General features: G+C 41.0%; 1 protein-coding gene across 1 annotated transcript in view; it reads left to right on the forward strand.

Moving 5' to 3' along the window:
- The window catches only part of ankrd24 (ankyrin repeat domain 24), a 36,938-nt gene that overhangs the window by 7,714 nt on the left and 8,053 nt on the right, over positions 1-21,171 (forward strand). Inside the window, exons 15-16 of the mRNA XM_051935421.1 lie at positions 7,916-8,639; positions 9,017-9,336. Of these exons, the coding sequence (XP_051791381.1) occupies positions 7,916-8,639; positions 9,017-9,336 (1,044 nt within the window). The remainder of the gene's footprint in view (positions 1-7,915; positions 8,640-9,016; positions 9,337-21,171) is intronic.

A 21,171-nucleotide genomic window follows, 5' to 3' on the forward strand; every position in this document is an offset into this window, starting at 1 on the left:
ACAAAGTCACAGTTCTGGACACCTCAGTGAACTGGCCACCTACCTGCTTCTGAGTTTTCTATGCTGGAGTCTCTGCCGGCTGTCCAATCTGATGAGAGAATCTTTCCATCCGATTATTCTAGCTCTTGTTTATCCATGATGATCTTTTTTTTTGTTTACGCTGGAGAGCTGCCTGACAGTACAGCAGTGGCACTAAACGCCACATCTGGATATCAAGAAGAGAAACAGAATAGAGGAGAGTTAGTAATGGTTTAAAAATATTGTATTTCTTATATTTCTATACAAATGACTAACAGACAGAGATTCAGTAACTCTAGTCAGGGTATGCTAAACTGAAACCGAGAGTCTTCAGCATGGATTTAAAAGCTGAGATTGAGAGCTCATCTCTTATAATAGCAGGCAGGTCATTCTAAAGTTTCGGGACCTCTGTAACTAAAAGCTCAACTTCCCACTGCTGTTTTATTAATCCTTTGAACCATAAGCAGTCCAGCATCTTGAGATCTTATTGTGCCCCTGGTTTGTAGGTTATGATAAGTTCAAATAAGTAAGCAGGGCCTCGGCCATTTATGTGTTTATATGTTAAAAGCAGGATTTTGAGATTAGCCCTAAACTTAACTGTCAGGCAGTGCAAGGACTTGAAAACTTGAGTGATCATATTTTCTGGTTTCCACAATAATTCTTGCAGCAGCATTTTTAATTAACTGAAAGCTACATAAAGAACTATTTTAACAGCAAACAAGGCATTGTAATAGTCAATCCTACTAGATTTAATTGCATGAATTAATTTCTCAGTATCCTGCGTATTTAGAAAATGTCAATCTTCCAACATTTTTAAGATGGAAGAAACCTGTTTTGGATAGTTTTACCATGTGGGCTTTAAATGACGTGCTAGTGTCGAAGATAACATGTAAATTGCATGCTGAATCAGCAAACCTTATGGTAATTTCAGCTTCCATCTCTAGGAGGAAGATAAATAGTGACCAGAAGATAGACATAGTCAAAGGGCAGGCAAAGATCTAAATCCAAAAATCCATATAATCTTTTATCTAAAATAAAGACATTAACCAGAAATCTTAGTTTAAGAATCAATTCAGGATTTAAACCAAAATAACATTTAAGTAAAGTACTAGCTAATCATACTTGCGAAAATTTTGCAAGAATAAAAGCATTAATGAAATGATGATATGGGAGAGAAGACCATCACACATTACAGTAAGAAAGGAGATTATTTTAATAAGTAGTGACTTGTGAGAGGGACTCAGTATAAGAATAGTCACATGATTAATTTGGGATGTTATTATAGTCAACAGCATGAATATTTACAATACAAAGTGTAACATGATCAGGTGAACAGAACATATTGGATAAGAAGGGAAATGCAGGGCACATGTAAGTCACTATGTGTGAAGTGTGGCCGTCAGGTACTGTAGTATACCAGCTTCTATAATAATTGTCGGAATACGCAATTTGTTGCATAAACGTTATTGTCAGTGAAAATATTCCCTTGTGTGTAACCTGCAAGTACCTGTACGTTTAACCCGGGTTTTGCTGTAACTCTGGAAAATGTCATGTACAATTGGCCATGGGTAAAAACAGGGCCTGGCAAATAAACTCTTGACGTTATTAAATGTTTGTCCTTGTGACTTGGTGATAGTCATACAATATGCAAAACGAACGGAGAATTGCCTACACCGTAATATAAAGGGAATATCTTGTTTTGAGTTGCCAGTGTTATGGAATCCCTGCAGTATTTCCGTTGTAATGTTTCTTGTTGTCTGGCAGTTTGCTGCTGCCCTTCAGAAAGGTTGTGTGTGTAATTCATGTTTCGTTCCCTGTTGAGGTGCAAGACTTGCTGCCGCTGATCTTCGGATAATGTCATGCTTCTGTGAGTTGGTGTGGGTATGATGGCCGGCGAGACCATTTCTGTTGGTCACAGCTAAGCTGTATGTGCCTTTTCATTTTATCGGGAGGCTTACATTGAATTGAAGGAAAAAGGAGGTGTAAAATGATAGTGTCACAATACAGCTTCGGTGAGTAACAAAGTATACACTGAATAAACTGTCAGATACCAAAGTTGATAATTGGTCACATTGGAGAATTGAAGACTTGAAGATAAGCCTAAGATCAAACTCTCCCAGGAACATGGATTCCTTGCTATTGTTGTGGAGGGATATAGTAGCTGTGGCATCTGTTGTTTATATCGAGCACAGACAGACACAAGCAAAATAATATAAGGATATGGTAGCCTCTTTAGCATTAATTTTACCCCTTGAAAAATGAGCCAAAGCGTTGAAGTTTTTTCAACAACAGAAAATGTTAATATGTGTAACAGGAATATGTAAATACCAAAACTTCAAATTAATGACAGTAGGAAGAAAGGTGCAGGAATAGATGTATATTAACAAATGAAATTGACCAGACAAAGCTTGAAATATCTTGGGTTCATACTGTCTGAGGTAAAATTAAAGTAAATTTTCTTTTTATTTGCATTTTCCATACTGTCCCAACTTTGTCTGATTTGGGGTTGTACTTGCAAAGCACAAGTTCCAAACAGTTCCAAAACTGCCTACTAGAGGGGGAAACATTGTTAAAATCCCCTGATAGTAACACAGAGGGTCATATAAAATCTTTATCAATAAAAAAATGTATTAATACAAAATGTTCTACAAGAAAAAGATGCTCAATGGAGCAGAACAGTCAAAAGGAGTTGCCTGTAACAAAGGCAATCTGATAGCAAACAATGTCCTAATAGAGTAATCCAGTGGCAAAGTCCAAAAAAACAGGTCAAAACATCACAAATAACGTAATCACAGTAAGTACAAGCAAAAGACAAAATAAAAACTCACTGACTCCATAGTGCATTCAAATGATCTACCGGGAACTGTGTGAAACTGTCCATCTTTATAGGGCAGAGGGCAGTCTCTGGTGGTGATGGGTGGATAGTCCTGCTTCTTGGGGAACCACCCACAACACTCAAGGCACATGCAGTTAGGTCCATAAATATTTGGACAGAGACAACTTTTTTCTCATTTTGGTTCTGTACATTACCACAATGAATTTTAAATGAAACAACTCAGATGCAGTTGAAGTGCAGACTTTCAGCTTTAATTCAGTGGGGTGAACAAAACGATTGCATACAAATGTGAGGCAACTAAAGCATTTTTTTAACACAATCCCTTCATTTCAGGGGCTCAAAAGTAATTGGACAAATTAAATAACTGGAAATAAAATGTTCATTTCTAATACTTGGTTGAAAACCCTTATCTGGCAATGACAGCCTGAAGTCTTGAACTCATGGACATCACCAGATGCTGGGTTTCCTCCTTTTTAATGCTCTGTCAGGCCTTCACTGCAGTGGCTTTCAGTTGCTGTTTGTTTGTGGGCCTTTCTGTCTGAAGTTTAGTCTTCAACAAGTGAAATGCCTGCTCAGTTGGGTTAAGATTAGGTGACTGACTTGGCCATTCAAGTATTTTCCACTTCTTTGCTTTAATAAACTCCTGGGTTGCTTTGGCTGTATGTTTTGGGTCATTGTCCATCTGTATCATGAAACGCCGCCAATCAATTTGACTGCATTTAGCTGGATTTGAGCAGACAGTATGTCTCTGAACACCTCAGAATTCATTCAGCTGCTTCTGTCCTGTGTCACATCATCAATAAACACTAGTGTCCCAGTGCCACTGGCAACCATGCATGCCCAAGCCATCACATTGCCTCCACCGTGTTTTACAGATGATGTGCTATGCTTTGGATAATGAGCTATTCCACGCCTTCTCCATACTTTTTTCTTGCCATCATTCTGGTAGAGGTTGATCTTGGTTTCATCTGTCCAAAGAATGTTTTTCCAGGACTGTGCTGGCTTTTTTAGATGTTCTTTAGCAAAGTCCAATCTAGCCTTTCTACTCTTGAGGCTTATGAGTGGCTTGCACCTTGCAGTGCACCCTCTGTATTTACTTTCATGCAGTCTTCTCTTTATGGTAGACTTGGATATCGATACGCCTACCCCCTGGAGAGTGTTGTTCACTTGGTTGGCTGTTGTGAAGAGGCTTTTTGCGTTGCTGAGTTCACCAGTGTTTGCCTTCTTTCTCAGGATGTACCAAACTGTAGATTTTGCCACTCGTAATATTGGAGCAATTTCTCGGATGGGTTTTTTCTGTTTTCGCAGCTTAAGGATGGCTTCTTTCACCTGCATGGAGAGCTCCTTTGACCGCATGTTGTCTGTTCACAGCAAAATCTTCCACATGCAAGCACCACACCTCAAATCAACTCCAGGCCTTTTATCAGTTTAAGTGATAATGACATAACGATGGACTTGCCCACACCTGCCCATGAAACAGCCTTTGAGTCAATTGTCCAATTACTTTTGAGCCCCTGAAATGAAGGGATTGTGTTAAAAAAATGCTTTAGTTGCCTCACATTTTTATGCAATCGTTTTGTTCACCCCACTGAATTAAAGCTGAAAGTCTGCACTTCAACTGCATCTGAGTTGTTTCATTTAAAATTCATTGTGGTAATGTACAGAACCAAAATGAGAAAAAAGTTGTCTCTGTCCAAATATTTATGGACCTAACTGTAACAAAGACTTAGAGATAAAAGTAAAGAATAACACACATTATTAACAAAAGTAACATCAAAATAAATATTTAAAAATTAACAAAACAGACATAAAACAAGAACTGGAACTCCAGCCATGGGAGTTATCCTGAATGGAACATAACCAGATATATTTTGAAGCAGTCACCAACGCACATAGGCACTGTTTGAGTAGATGTCTCAAAAGTTTTTTTAGTAATGTGTTTTCTGTTTCTTGTGCATAGCAAGGTAGAATGTCAATGCCTGACCTACAAGATTGATACAACCTATTGTGGTATTGTAGCTTACCTCGGCACAAGGCAAAGTGACTTCCAAATTTCCCCCAACATGAACAGTGCTTACAAGACGAATGTCTCTCTTTCCCTTCCGCGTAATCGCAATCATTTTGCCTTTTTGCCACACCACACCACGCTGCAGCTTGGCACGCTCACGCGACCGGAGTCACCAAGCGTATCACTGAGGTTTGGTCATACAGTGTCATATGCTTTAGTTTTCCTTTGAAGTAAAATCTCAAGCAGTTGAAGCGAGGTATAGAAACTGTCCATCGTTGTATAGTAACCTTGGTTAAGAAAAGGATGATGTAGCCATCCCACGTTGTCCCCCGACCAGTGTAAAGTAGTGAAATTAATACCTAGATGGAACAGAACTCTTTAAAATTAAATTGCAACAAATCTGAACTCCTGCAAATTGAGACTAAAGTGCAACTTAATAAAATGAGCTCCTCCCCAGTCTATCTTGGCGGTGAGCTCATCAGACCTGCCTCTACTGCAAAGAATCTTGGTGTCATTTTTGATTCCTCCCTTTCTTATTTCGCCCACATAAATCACATTAAGAAACTTTCTTACTTTCACCTCCATAACATATCCCGTGTTCGCTCCTTCCTCTCCTTTTCTAACATTGAGAAACTCATCCATGCTTTTATCACATCCCGCATCGATTACTGTAATTCCCTACTGGCAGGTGCCCCTTCTAATCTTATATCACACCTCCAGCTTATTCAAAACTCAGTTGCAAGAGTCCTTACATGGACCAGCAGCAGCGAGCACATCACACCCATCCTGCTTCGCCTTCACTGGCTCCCTGTGTCTTATAGAATCGAATATAAAATCCTACTAATAACCTACAATGCCTTAAATAACCTCGCGCCAAACTACATCAGTGACCTTCTCCATCACTATGTGCCTGTCCGCCCACTAAGGTCCTCTGATTCTGGTAATCTTGTTGTGCCCCCTCACTAATCTACACTTCATGGGTGACAGCAGGGCCTTCAGCTGTATAGCGCCCAGACTCTGGAATGACCTACCGAAATTAATCAGGTCAGCTGACTCCATGAATTCTTTTAAAAAACAACTTAAAACTCATCTGTTCAGGAAGGCTTTTAGCTCTACTTGACTTTATTACCCTTCTCCCAGTTTACCTCTATGTCAAGATGCTCATGTAACCTCTGTGTGTGCGAGACCATCAATTATGTTGTCTGTTAGGCTTTTCTCTGAATTTACTATCTTACTCTTCTTTATTTATTTATCTGGTTTAGTACAATGCTATATACTGTATACCCTGCCGTTCTCTCTTAAACTCTGTGAAGTGCTTTGAGCATGGGAAAGGCACTATATAAATAAAATGTGTTATTATTATTTAAGTATTAAGTTCCTGGTGTACCCAGAGCTTGCTTCACACAACATGTAGAATTTGATACTGAATCGTGCCCGTTTTTGGATGCAATGTACTGTTTCTATGACATCCTTTCCTTGTAACCAATGAGACTTTTGTCAAAATTTACGTCATGATTAGGAACATACACCTTCTGCATATCTTTGATGATTGCCTGATAAACATCCCTATAGTTTGCACAATTTCGGTGCTGGGTGATTGGCTTCATCATAGTCGTTGTTATTAGTGAACTGCAAATATTTCACAGCATATGAACAAAACTTGCTCATAATGGTGCTGAAAGTGGATGTCTGCAACAACCAGTTTGTGAACCAGTACCGACTCTGGACTGGTATACCCACTATGTCCTTCAGTCCAGCCTTTCACATGTTGCCTTGCAATGAAAGGCTGCCACTGACTGTGACAAGCAAAGGGTTTGCTGTGACTTTTCCGACACTATCCAGCATAGCAGTTTACTTCAACAAGTATTTTCTCCACCAGACTATCATCGACAAATTGTAAATAATCCAGACAATCATAATCAAGAAGGTGGAAGATTGTCAGCAGTAATATGAAGCCAACACCAAACACAAACATCCTTGAAGACTGGCAAGTCGGAATCTACCAAACAGATGTCCGCTTCATTGTCCGTGTCAACATCTGATGGCCAATTCACATTGTTATCCCTTTGCTTGATTTGAGCAATGGCTCAGTTTCACTTTGTTCTTAACTGGCTGTATGACTTTGATTGAAGGCTCCACCACACTCAAGAATTTTGATGAGTTACCATAAAGTGGCAGAACGCGGAGAATATTTTTTTTTTTTTTTTCACAAATTTATTGAGTAATGTCTCTTTGTTCATTGACCAAGTAGTTTAAATGGTGCATCACAGAGACATCTCTGGATGTCTTGTGCCTATAATTGATCAGTCTTAGCAGATTAGACCCTAAAGTTGCCTTGCAAAGGGAGATGTTGCAAAGAGAACTGACACTTGAACTGACATTAAGAAGGTCTAATAGCTGTCTGTCTTAAGCAAAAGACTTGTGAGCCAAAGAAAAGTGGGTAATGCAAGCGTGCCATACAAGGTCTAAACACTAAATTGCATTGATCATCCCTAACTAAAGCAATAAAGAAAAAAAATTCACTTGTAAGGTTTATATAGACGTGCCATGATAACACATATCATGATGTGCAATTGCCATAGTAATAGTAAAACAATATGGCTTCAGTCATGAAAGATTAGCATAAAATGGTGGCTTACAGAAGACAAATAGTGCTGTGATGATGTTACCGAACATAAAATATATAAACAACAAACAAGCAGCCAGCAACACCTACAAAAACAGACACACTCCAGTATCAGACTTCATGACACCCCCGTTTGCACAGTCCAAAACACTCCCTTTCCTTCTTTTCTTCTTCTGGTTGATAGCTCATTGACTGTCGGCTCCACAACTCGCAACTCACTGTGAGAAACTCCTATCAGTTTGATTTTATCTCAGCAAGTTTCAACATATTATGACAGAGATGCCGGGCCACAACCACTGATGGTCACCACTGAAGTCCATGACCCACTATGATTACTTAAATCCAGGTGCCAACCGTAACTAGGTGGGAAATTTGTGTAGTGTGATGTTGGGTTTAAATGCACTTGTTTTGTTCTGCTTCCACATAGATGCTGGAAATGTATGAAAAGGATGACACAAACATGGAGATGTCATCTGGCGAGGACTTCATACCTGTTACACTCTATGACTCCCTGAAGCAGGAGATGGACCAACTGCAAGACCTCTATAAGCAGGCCCAGTGTGAAGTGACAGCTCTGCAGGAGCTGGGCACCACAGAGAATGCTGGGGACGTGGCCACACTGAAACAAGAGTATGAGGCTCGCATACAACAATTGGAAGCAGCTCTTGCTGAGGCTCAGAAGAGTGAGACTCCAAATGTGGGCGATGAGAGCCTTGTGACCAAATATGAAGAGACTCTTGCTGAACTTGAGAGACTACAGGAACAGGTCAAGATGTCAGAAAACAACAGCCACTCACCAAATAGTGAGGTGCTAGAAGAAGGCAAGTCGCAAATCAGTGGGCTTTCTGAAAAGCTCGTTGAAAAAGAACAGATGATGGAGGAGCTGGAAAAGAAGGTGAAGGAGCTCCAGATGGAGATGACCCACATGGTCTCTCTGGAAGAGTATGAAGAAATGAAACTAAGCCTCAACTACAATCTGGAAGAAATCTCTCGGGAGCGGGCAGCTCTGGCAGAAAGTCGCAACACTGCCCTTTTGGAAATTGAGAAGATGAAGTCTCAAAAGAGTACCAAGGATGAAGAAGAGGATGAGGAGGAGGGCCAGGAGAAGGAAGATGTGTCAGAGACACTAGCTGTTGCTTCTTCAGTGCAGGGTCAGTGTGTCTGCCGCTGTAACAATTCAGTTTCCTCTATCTATCTATCTATCTATCTATCTATCTATCTATCTATCTATCTATCTATCTATCTATCTATCTATCTATCTATCTATCTATCTATCTATCTATCTGTTATATACTTCCTTTTATATCTATTTATCTATCAATCTGTCTATAATATAGATATGAAAGGCACTATATAATATAGTGCCTTTCCTATCTACAGTATCTATCTATCTATCTATCTGTCTATTGGTTGCTGCTCTTCCTCTGTTTTGAAGATTTGTTGTGAATGCTGCATCTTAAAGCAGAACATACAGTACATTTCTAAATCTCTTTCTTTTTCTCTATGCCCATTTCACTTTGTACTTCAGAAGTTGCTGTTTTAGAAGCTGAACTCAAAGAGATGAAAAATCTACTGGAGGAGACACAGAAGAACGTGCAGGCTGAGAAAGAGAGCCTGACCAAGGAAATTCGTGACCTACAGGATCAGCTGCAGTCTCAGTACATCCACAAGGCTGAATATGAGAAGCTGCAGTCTAAACTTTCCACACAGCTGCAGGAATCCAGCAGGACTCTACAGGAACTGAGAGATGAGCTGGGGCGAGCACAACAAGATAACAACAAGCTGCTGAGGGATGTGGACAGTCTGAAGCGGGAGTCAGTCCCTAAAGCTGAGCACCTACAGATTAAGGTTAGGTAACTTCAACATTATCCTTTTGAAAGTGTAGCAGAACTGAAGTGGACACTGGGAAAGATATCCCCACAGTTTACATAGTTCTACTTGGGGTCAACTAGCTAAGATGGTTACTTTCTGCTCACTGCAATTTGAGAACCTAAGTTTACATTCTCAGTGCTTAGAAGGGATGCCGTGTAACATATGACGAGATTGCAGTTAATAAGTGCATCCCCATCGAGTTTTAACTAGTTTATTAGGATTACTGAAATTTACAATGGTATAAACTTGTTAAAATGCTCTAAGTCACAGGTGTCGAACTCCGGTCCTGGAGGGCCACAGTGGCTGCAGGTTTTCATTCTAATCATCTTCTTCATTAGTGACCAGTTTTTTGCTGCTAATTAACTTCTTTTGCCTTAATTTTAATTAACTTGACTCAGGCCCCTTTGTTGTTTCTTTTTCCTTAATTAGCAGCAAAACAATAATGAGACACAAAACAAGCTGCCCACACGACCAGCTATCCACAATATCTGAAAATAAAGAAAGGTGAAGGTCTCAGTAAGGCTGATCTCTCAAATCACCAAAACATTTTGATGGTGTTCTTAGAAAAAACCGAAAATCAACAATTTTGGAAATGTCTGCTGTGGCAGAATGAGAGCAGCAACAAGCCATGGAATTAAAGAACGAGTTTAATTAACAGCAAGAATCAGCTTCTCATTAAGAAACTGGTTGGAGTGAAATTGGTTGGAGTTTGAAGACCCAATTTAGCTGGTCATCTGTTGGCTCATTTCACATCTCATTTCTGTTTGGCTGTCATTTAATGAAGAAATTAATCAATTCAGTGGACTGAATCCTTAAAAATAGGGCTATTAAAACAAAGGGCAAATGAGTTAATTAGCAGTGAAAACTGGTCACTGATTAGGAAAAGGGTTAGAATGAAAACCTGCAGCCACTGCGGCCCACCAGGCCTGGAGTTCGACACCTCTGCTCTAAGAAGTGCACAGAATTAGGATTAGACTACATAAAATCAGTATTAACTTAATAGAAGCCCCTTTACTAAGAGCACTCAGTATTTACAAAGGTCTGAATTAGCTCTGTTCACCCCCACAAAAGGCACCCACAACTCTGTCATGTCAAGTTTATCATCATCTTTATATACTGTATAATATGCTACAGTGGCTGTTTGGTTGTCTGTCCAGGATTTTAAGTCACCTGTAGCTCGCAACCATTTGACCTATTGACCTGAAATTTGGTACACATATACTCCGCAACGTCTACTATCTGCTTTTGGGGTGATGACTCTTTATTACTCTTTTTTTATTTTTATTTTATTTTATTGTAGAACCAACTCTCGGCAGCGGCCAGCAGGGCAGTCATGTTGCACATGTGTACGGGTGCCGTTCTCACCCCTACCACCTTCGCCGTCACTTCCCCTACCTCTTCATATCTTAAATCATTCTAGAGGCAGATTGAAGACTTAAGTGCCAACGTAAGTGAAAAATTAAGGAAAACATACTAAGTAATTGCAACACAAACGCCGACTTAATCAGTTTTAATGCGAAAAGATGCCAACGAAAGAATAGAAGAAGCGGGCCGCTAGGGTAGAGAAAAGAAGAGCTGCTCAGGAAGCAGCAAGCGCATCAACCTCTGAGCAAACGAATGCTAAACGTACAGAGAAAGAGGATGAAAACTAGGAATGCTCAGGTCAAGTGTATTCTGCGGCATTTACTGGTGTGTGCATAATACAATTAAAGTCTTACTTGCATGTCCCTGAGAACAGTTGAGGATAGATAATAAATACTTAAAATATACATGGTGTGCAACATATGCTGAATATCTACAATATTGTATGCTATTGTATTTAAATTCAATTTTTCTGTCATCAAACAACATTGAATACCCCAGAATGACTAAGCAAAAACAGAAAGTTTTACAAATTTATTCAAAAGGAAAAACTGAAATCTTATATTGACCCAAGTATTCAGACCTTTAAGTCAGTACTTAGTTGATGTCCCCTTGGCAGCAATTGCAGCCTGGAGTTTCTTGGGTTTGACAAGAACAACAAGCTTTGCATCCCTAGATTGTTTTTCTCTGTAGATCTTCTCAAGCTCTGTCAGGTTGGATGGAGAGTGTCAGTGAACGGCTGTTTTTAGGTCTCTGCAGAGACGCTTTACTGAGTTCAAGTTCAAAGCTGGGCAACTCCAGAGCATCCTCACATTTGCCACTAAGCCACTCCTGTGTTGTCTTTACCTTGTCCTGTTGGAAGGTAAACCTTCAGCCCAATCTGAGGTCAAGGGAACTCTGAAGCAGGTTTTCTTTACAGGATGTCTTCCAACACCACTGCTTCACTTTTGCGATAGTATTACACAGGTGGTGTCCTCCAAAAGAAGAAGAAAACATTCCATTTATGTAGTGCTTTTTCAAGACTCTCACAGTGCTTTACGTAGAGAGAGAGGACCCATTTCAGCCACCATCAATATACAGCGTCCGCCTGGATGATGCAATGGCAGTTATTTTGCACCAGTATGCTCACCACACATTGGCTATTAGATGAATGGTGTGCTAAAGATGGTTATCCAGTTAGGGACATGGGATGATTAGGGGGTGCAGAATGACCAGGCTGTGATGGGCAATTTACCCAGGACATCGGGATACACCCTTCTCATTATGAAAGATGCTCAGGGCTCTTTTATGACTACAGAAAGTCAGGTCCTCAGTCTTACATCTCATCCAAAGGATGGCACCATTTTTACGGCACAGTGTCCCCATCACTGCCCTGGGGCATTGGGATCCACACAAGGACCACAGGGTAAGAGCTCACTAATGGTCTCACCAACCCCTCTTCCAGCAGCAACCCAAACTTTTTTCCTAGATGGTCTTCTATCCAAGTACTGGCCAGGCCCAAACATGATTAATTTCAGGTGGATCACCTATTCTGAAATGCATGGGTTCTCATCCAGACATGAAACACAGAATTGAGGCCAAACAGTTTAATCTTGGTTTCATTAAATCAGAAAATCTTGTACCTCCTAGTCTGAGAGTCCTTTAGGTGCCTTTTCACAGACTCCCTAAGCGGCTTTCATGTGTCATCTGGCCACTCTGTCATAAAGCCCAGATTAGTGGAGTGTTGCTGTGGTGGTGGCTGTTCTGGAAGTTACTCTCACCTCCATGCAGGTTCTCTTGAGCTACCACAGAGTGACCATCAGGTTCTTGGTTACCTCTCTTTCCAAGGTCCTTCTACCCTGATTGCTCAGTTTGGCCAGGCAACCAACTCTACGCAGAATCATAGTTGTTTCAAACTCTTACTATTTAAGAAGTTTGGAGGCCACTGGGCTCTTGGGAACCGTCAATGCACAGCCATCAGCGGTATGTCTGTCTGCGGAGAGAGTGTCGACCTTGTCGAGAGATTTACTTACCTCGGCAGTGACATTCATGTCTCTGGTGACTCTTCCTATTAATCAGTAGACGGATTGGGAGAGCATGGGGGGAGTCATGAATACTGGAAAAGGGATGAAGGTCCAACTCTTTAGAGTCCTGGTGCTTCCTGTCTTGCTATAAGGTTGCGAGACATGGACGCTATCCAGTGACCTGAGACGAAGACTGGACTCCTTCAGTACTGTGTCTCTTTGGAAAATCCTTGGGTACCGCTGGTTTAACTTTGAGTCCCAAATGAGGCACATTACCTGCATTGTGAGGGAGCATTAGTTATGGCACTAAGGGCATGTGGCGCATTTCCCTGAGGTTGATCTGGCTCAAAGGATCTTCATTGTTGAGGACCCGAGTGGCTGGATCAGGCCAAGGGGTCGCCCACGTAACACCTGGCTGCGGCAGATAGAGGGTCATTTCTGGAGGGTGGGACTGGACCGCATGTCTGCCTAGGGGGGTTGCCAACCAGGATCCTGAGCTGTTTCGTCATGTGGTGGGTGCGGCAATGCGCTGTACCAGTGCAGACTCCCCAACATGACTTGACCTGACTTCCCCGGATCTGTGCCTCGACACAATCCTGTCCCTGAGCTCTGTAGGCAATTCCTTCAACCTTGTGGCTTTGTCAGTCTGATACACATTGTCACCTGTGGGAGCTTCTATAGACAGATATGTGCCTTTCCTTATCCTGTCCATAGTAGTAGGGTGTTGTACTGTGTCAGCCATTATGGATGCAATGACAAGTCAAGCAAAATGACACCTTTTATGGGCTAACTGAACAGATTACAATATGTAAGCTTTTGAGGCAACTCAGGCCCCTTCTTCAAACTGCCTGAAGAAGGGGCCCAAGTTGCCTCAAAAGCTTACATATTGTAAGTGTGTTCAGTTGGCCAATAAAAAGTGTCATTTTGCTTGACTTCTTATCTAATCCTGTCCAATCAATTATAAAGGTGTAGATGATCATCAAAAGAATGGGATGCATGTGAGACACATTTCAAGTGTAACAGCAAAGGGACTGAATACATGTGTCAATGGGATATTTCAAGTTTTATTTTTAATAAATTTGGAAAAATCCCTAAAATCCCACTTTTGCTTTGCTATTCTGAGGTATTGAGTATTGTTGAATGATGGGGAAAAAATTAATTTAAAGGATTTTATCACAAGGTTGCAACATCATAAAATATGAAAAAAGTGAAAAGGGTCCGAATACTTCCTGAAAGTACTGCATTTATCCTGTGTATACATTCAGTGGCCACTTTATTAGGTACACCTGTTCAACTACTACTTGTTAAGGCAAATATCTCATCAGCAAATCACGTGGCAGCAACTCTGTGCATTTCTGCCTTTAGACCTTGTCAAGTTGACCTGCTGAAGTTCAAACCAAGCATCAGAATGGGGCAGAAAGGGGACTGAAGTGACTTTGAATGTGGCATTTTTGCTGGTGCCAGATGAGCTGGTCAGAGTATTTCAGAAACTGCTGATCTGCTGGGATTTTCACGCACAACCATCTCTAGGCTTTACAGAGAATGGTCCGAAAAAGAAAAATATCCAGTGAGTGGCAGTTCTTTGGGCAAAAATGCCTTGTTGACAGGTCAGACTGGTTCGATCTGATAGAAAGACAACAGGAACTCAAATAAGTACTCGATACAACCGAGTTATGCAGAAGAGCATCTTGACCACACCAGGTACCACTTCTGTCAGCTAAGAACAAGCAACTGAGGCTACAGTTCATACGGGCTACCCAAAATTGGACAATAGAAATTTGGAAAAATGTTGCCTGGTCTGATGAGTCTCGATTTCTGCTACGACTTTCGGATCTTAGGGTCAGAATTTGACATCAACAACATGAAAGCAGGGATCCATCCTGCCTTGTATCGATAGTTCAAGCTGGTGGTGTAATGATGTTGTCTTGGCACACTTCGGGCCCTTTAGTACCAGCTGAGCATCATTTAAATGACACAGCCTTCCTGAATATTGTACCTGACCATGTCCAATACCTAACCCTAACCCTAATTTCTGATGGCTCCTTCCAGCAGGATAACACTCCGTGTCAAAAAGCTCAGATTATCTCAACCCGATTTCTTGACCATGACAATTAGCTCACTGGACTCAAAAGACCTCCACAGTCACCAGATCTCAATCCAGTAGAGCAGGGGTCCCCAACCACCGGTCCGCGACCCACTACCGGGCCACAGCCGTCAAGCCGACGGAGACTCACAATGGAGACTCACTCAGACTTTTCAGAACGCTTGGCGGGCGGGGCTTTGCAGCGGCGCAGAGAGAGGAGAGAGTATTACAACAAAGTATTGTTACGGTCCCGATAGTTTCCCAATATGACACGAGTCTATAGAAATCGCGTTACTACGAAGTACATTCAGCAGATGCTTTCATTATAACGAAGTGACCTTGAAATGCCTGAATGAATCATCCACAGAGCAGTTCGATCTGTGGTCGCAGCTCAGATGTGCACATTTGCACAACGATCCCCAAACAGAAACATTGTAAAAAAAATTCTTTCTTCGAACTTTCCTCGTACTGTTTTTTTTTTTTTTTCTGTTTTTGTTTTCTGTGGTTTTCAGTGATACCTTTTGCTTATTGCTTGTCAACATTTGAAAAACATCCATTGGAATTTAACTCATTGTCACCCTCCTATAGAAACAGCAGACACGAAAAAAACAATAACAGTGTTAATGTTTGTGATGTGCAATCTGTTGGAATGGCAAATGCAAAGCATATGTCTTTGTTATATGCAAAAAAAGAAGAAAAATCTCAGGTTGCAAACGTATGCGAACTGCTTAATAATAATAGAAATGTTATGTAAATTGTGTATAAAACTGCCCCCCCCCCCCCAGACCGGTCCGTGGAAAAATTTGCATCTAATAAAGTGGTCCTTGCTGTCAAAAAGGTTGGGGACCACTGCAGTAGAGCACCTTTGGGATGTGATGGAACAGGAGATTTGCATCATGGATGTGCAGCTGACAAATCTGCAGCAACTGCATGATGCTGTCATGTCAATATGGATCAAAATCCCCAAGGAATTTTTTTACCTCGTGGAATCTATGCCATGAAGAATTACAACAGTTCGGAAGGCAAAAGGGGGTCCAACCTGATACTAGCAAGGTGTACTTAATAAAGTGGCCTGTGAGTGTATACAGTTCCATGATAAACAAACTTAATTAAACAAACTAAAACAATGGCAGGTATTCCAGATAACTATGACAACTCTGGCCTCACTTCCTCCTGCCATTTGAGCTCCTGGCTTGCCAGTTCACTCTCTGCAGGGAAGCTTTTAAGCCTCAGCTGGGGACCACTTCCTAGGTAATCATAACCCCCCCTAATCATTCTCTAGGTTCAATAACCTCCCTCTGGACCAGTGTTTCCCAAACTCGGTCCTGGGGACCCCCTGTGGCTACAGGTTTTTGTTCCAACCAGCTTCTGTTTTTAATTGGACTCCTGGGCTAATTAAGTGCTGTGTTATTTCCCAAGTTCTGTGTTTAGGGAACAATAAAGGAATTGGAAAACTAAGTTTGCTAAAAAAAAAAATATTAAAATGTACCAAGCAGTTATATAGGAATAATGTATTTTTTTTCTTTTTAACAGTATTTTCATCTTGAGTTTCATTAATTGTTTAATTAATCCATCATTTACTAATTAGTGGGTCTGACTCTAAAGTAGTTGCAGCCTTTGATTATTCCGTGTTGTTTGCCTGGGTGTTTGATCTGCTCGCTTTAAATTGTCATTATTAAGATACAACGAAGGGGGGAAAACTGCACAGAGAAAGGGCAACGTATAATGAAATCAACAAAAGAGAGTTAAGCATTTAAATCTACAGCAAAAGCAGAAACATTTCTAAATGTCTTATAAATGTAAAAATCATGCTGCTATGCTTTTCTGAATGTTGAATAAAAGAAAAAAAAATACCAGCTAATTAAATGAGATCAGTGTGATCAGGTGCTTTCACTGAATCTGGTTGGAACAAAAACCTGCAGCCACATGGGGGTCCCCAGGACCAAGTTTGGGAAACACTGCTCTGGACCTTTGGAGTCCCTCCTAGAGCACCCTCTGCTGGCCCCAGGCATTTCTGCAGCCATGCACTCTAGCTCTTATTTAAAGGACCAGGAAACCTGTCTGCCTTTATGTAAAACAGGAAGCAACGAGTAACATATCACAGCCATGCTTGGGAGGGGCCTTTTAAACTATTAAGTGAAGTTCCACCTAAGTCTTCCTCCTACCTCTGTGACTCATGCTTAGTTCATTGTGGGGCACAGTCCACAGACATACAGTATGTCCTATTACCCCTGGTTGCATTGCGTCTAGCTTCTGGGACAGCTACATATGTTGTCTTATAATTGCCACAAAGAATCCTCTGTCTCCTGCCAAGTAACATCCCTCAGGTCCCTGTAATGCGGGGTTCTACCTGACAATCATCTACACGTGTCCTGTAGAACAAAGAATTACATCAAATGTTCAAGTGTGTGATTTTAAAGCATATCGGGCTGTATAGTAAATTGAACTTATCTCATTTTGTAGCTTTTGATCTGCATCCACCTTATGTTCTCAAAATAAGTAGGAATAAGAAGTAGCTGCAAGCTAACATTCATAGTCAAGTGCTTTGTTGGTATCCTGAAATTCTTAGAATTCTAAAATTTCATTTTGCTGTTTGTTGAGATTGTAAGAGGCGTAATTAGTAAGATAGAACAACGGGCAGAGCAGACTTTTTATTGAGGGGACTGTGTTGCTTTTTGTGGATAGTAACATCCTTTACATGTTCTAGAACTCTGTGGGATAGCCAGTATGGAGTGCAGGGCTGCTAACATCACTTCAAGAGAGGCTCACCAAAGCAACGAGTCAGTTGGGAAGACAGACTCACTTATGGGACACACACATGACTCACTGGAGGCAGTAATGGAGGACAAAAGTGATGGCCATTGTGAACAAGGCTGCATATCCTCTCTTCATTTTTAAATACCTTTAGCCAATGAATTTTCCAACAGAAGTGCGTCAAGAAATGCTACAGGAGCTCCTTCATACCTGCAGCAGTACGCCTTTATAGTGCCTCACTGTGACTGCTCTCTTATTCTTAGCAAGTCAAACGTTTTTTTTCTTCTTTTTTTTTTTTTGCAATTCTTGTGTATGTTTAGAGGGGTAGTTATTATTGTTTGATAGAATATTTCTATATTTTTTAAGCTTCCATAAAAAGTTTCCCCTTGGAGCAAATTAATGTTAATTTTAAATTTGAATACATTATTTTTATGGATATGATAAAATCTTTGGCTTTACAGACATGGAAAAATTTGTTGGTACCCCTCCAGAAAAAAAGAAGAACCCACATCTATCTCTGAAATGTCTTGACACTGACAAAAGTTATCAGAACCCATCATTGTTTATTCCGTATTTAACACAAATCAGTTTTGATTCAACAGAATATTTAAAAAAATAACACACATGAAAGTGGCATGAGCAAAAATGATGGGATCCTTAAACCTAATATTTTGTTGCACCACCTTTAGAGGCCATCAGTGCACACAAGAGATTCCTGGAGCTCTCACTGAGACGTCTGCACCTGTCGACAGGTCGTTTGGCCCACTCGTCATGAGCAAACTACTCCAGCTGTGTCAGATTAGAAGGGGTTCTTATCCAGGCAGCATGTTTCAATTCTTTCCATAGATGTCCACTAGGATTCAAATCAGAACTCATAGAAGGCCTTTTCAGAGTAGACCAGTGTTCTGTTCTTCACCATTCCTGACTGCTTTTCGCTGTGTGTTTTGGCTCCTTATCCTGTTGAGGGTCCATGACCTGTGACTGAGACAGATTGCTAACACTGCACAGTCCGTTTCACTCTAGAATGTCTTGCTCATCTTGAGGTTTCAATGTTCTCTGCACAGACTCAATACACCCCGTGTCAGACGCAGCAAAGAAGCCCCAAAACATAACTGAGCCTCCTCCATGTTTCACAGTAACTATGGTGTTCTTTTCTTTGAAAGGTTCATTTTTTCAATAATGGACATTGAGCTGATGTGACTTGCCAAAATGCCTCATTTTTGTCTCATCTGTCCAAAGGACATTCTCCCAGAAGCATTGTGGCTTGTCGATATGTATTTGTGCTAATTCCAGTCTGACTTTCAATAGTGGAGCCCTAATGGATCTCCTTCCATTAAACCCACTAATACTGAAAAAGTGACAGATGGTACAATCAAACAATGATGGATCTTGGAGTTCAACTTCGATCTCTTTGGAAGTTGTCGTTGGCTTTTTGTCTCCCATTCTCAATATTCTTCTGCCCATTCTGAGGTCGATTTTTCCTTTTGTGGCCGCGTCCAGGGTGGTTGGCTACAGTCACATTGACCTTAAACTTCTTAATAATGTTTGCAGCTGTTGTCACAGGAACCTCAAGCTGCTTTGAGATGGTCTTCTAGCCCTCTGCCTTTAACATACTTGTCTATAATTTCCTTTCTGATCTCCTCAGACAACTCTCTCCTTTGCTTTCTCTGATCCGTGTTGAGTGTGGGACATACGATGACACCAAACACCAGAGTGATGACTTTTCTCCATTTAAATCAGCTAAATGACTGATTGCATGATTGGAGACATGTGTGATATGAATTCAGGAAAACAGCAAGTTTGAAAATCCCTCAAATCCAATTACTGATGATATATTGTAGGAGTATTAACAAACATGTCCAGGCCATTTTAGAATATCTTTGTAGAATAAACAACACTTGATCTCTTCTCATGCTTGCTTTCTTTTACTCAATGACATCTCAAAGGCATGTGGGGACACAGGGGACAATGGCTTTTCATATCATCACTCTATAGGACTTACAGCACTTCTCCAATGAGCTGTAAGTGGACCAACACATTTGTCCACATCTGTAATTTCCTTATGCCACATGCTTCAGTTTCGTATAAATTTTTTTTTTAATATTTTCAGGTATAGCAAATTAAATTGACACCTACCCTGACAGCACTCCATCCCCAGTGGTGGAACTCGAATCTGATGGGCCCCACTGCAAAACATTAAATTAGGCCCCTCTCATGTGAAGTTAATTTAAATCCATTTAAAAAATGCTCACCATCGATGGGATACATCAAGCATATAAGCTAGTTGAGAGGTCAATAGTCATAATTACATTTTATAGATTGTGGTAATTGTGGGGCACAGTCCACAAACATATGTCCTTTTTGTTGTGATGTCATGTAGGCAGGTATGTTAATAATGAAACAATATCCATGCACTTATTGTAGGCCTCCCAGCTCCAAAGGTCCTGGTGCTGTAGTTATGCCACTCTCCCATCTTCAATCAGAGGCTGAAACAAAGAGACCAAGATGTTGTAGCAGGTGCAGAGCCACTAAGATTCACACTGCTGCAAGGAAGGTGATTTATTTATTTCTTTCAGTGGGGACCCCAGGAATGTACCCAGCCTTGGCCCGACTCGCACCACTTGAACACAGACACATAGAAACAAATGGATAATCCTTAATCAAACTGAATATATTAAACAAAAATATAGAAGGTAAACTATAACTACACAAACAAAAACAGCCTCCCTCCCCAGCCTTCAATCGGCGATCCCAAAATTAACTCGATATTGCAGCCCCAAAAAGCACGATAAATACCTAACAAAAAACACTAACGACCGAGTCCATAACACAGTTCAATATGCAGTGGCAACAGATGATGTGGAATGAAGGAGAAAAATGACAATCCAGGGAACAACTTGCTGTAAGTAATGTATAAAGAGTCCTACCAGTATTTGTGATGCGGCGAAGGGTGGTGAGATTTGGGAGCGCTTCCTCCTCCAAAGCAGAAATCAAATCCTTGTTTTCTTCAAATTTTCTTAAATAGTGACAAAACTGAGGTTCTCCTCATTGGTACAAAATTAACATTATCCAAAACTGATCATCTTTCATTTGTTATTGATAATTCCTCGGTCTCCCTTTCCCCACAGGTTAAGAGTCTGGGTGTCATCCATGACAGTACTTTATCCTTTCAATCCCACATCAATAATATCTCCCGGTCTCCATACATGAATCGTATTCACCCCACACCACTGCTCTCCTCGTTCATAGCCATGTCACCTCTCGTCTGGATTATTGCAATTCCCTTTTCTTTGGTCTTTCTCACAAATCTCTTTATAAGCTTCAACTGGTCCAGAACTCAGCTGCCCACATCATTACTAGAACCCCCTCTATTCACCATATCACTCCCGTTTTGCAGCAGCTTCATTGGCTTCCAGTTCAGTTCCGAATTCAATTCAGAATTCTACTACTAACTTTTAAGGCTCTCCACAACCTCGCCCCTCCATATCTGTCTGACCTCCTCCATGTTGCCATTCCCTCCTGCACCCTTAGATCCTCTTCCTCCATCCACTTGACTGTCCCCTTCGTCCGTCTTACCACTATAGGGAGCAGAGCATTCAGTTGCTCTGC

Source organism: Erpetoichthys calabaricus, chromosome 12, assembly GCF_900747795.2.
Source record: "Erpetoichthys calabaricus chromosome 12, fErpCal1.3, whole genome shotgun sequence".
Lineage (NCBI taxonomy): Eukaryota > Metazoa > Chordata > Cladistia > Polypteriformes > Polypteridae > Erpetoichthys > Erpetoichthys calabaricus.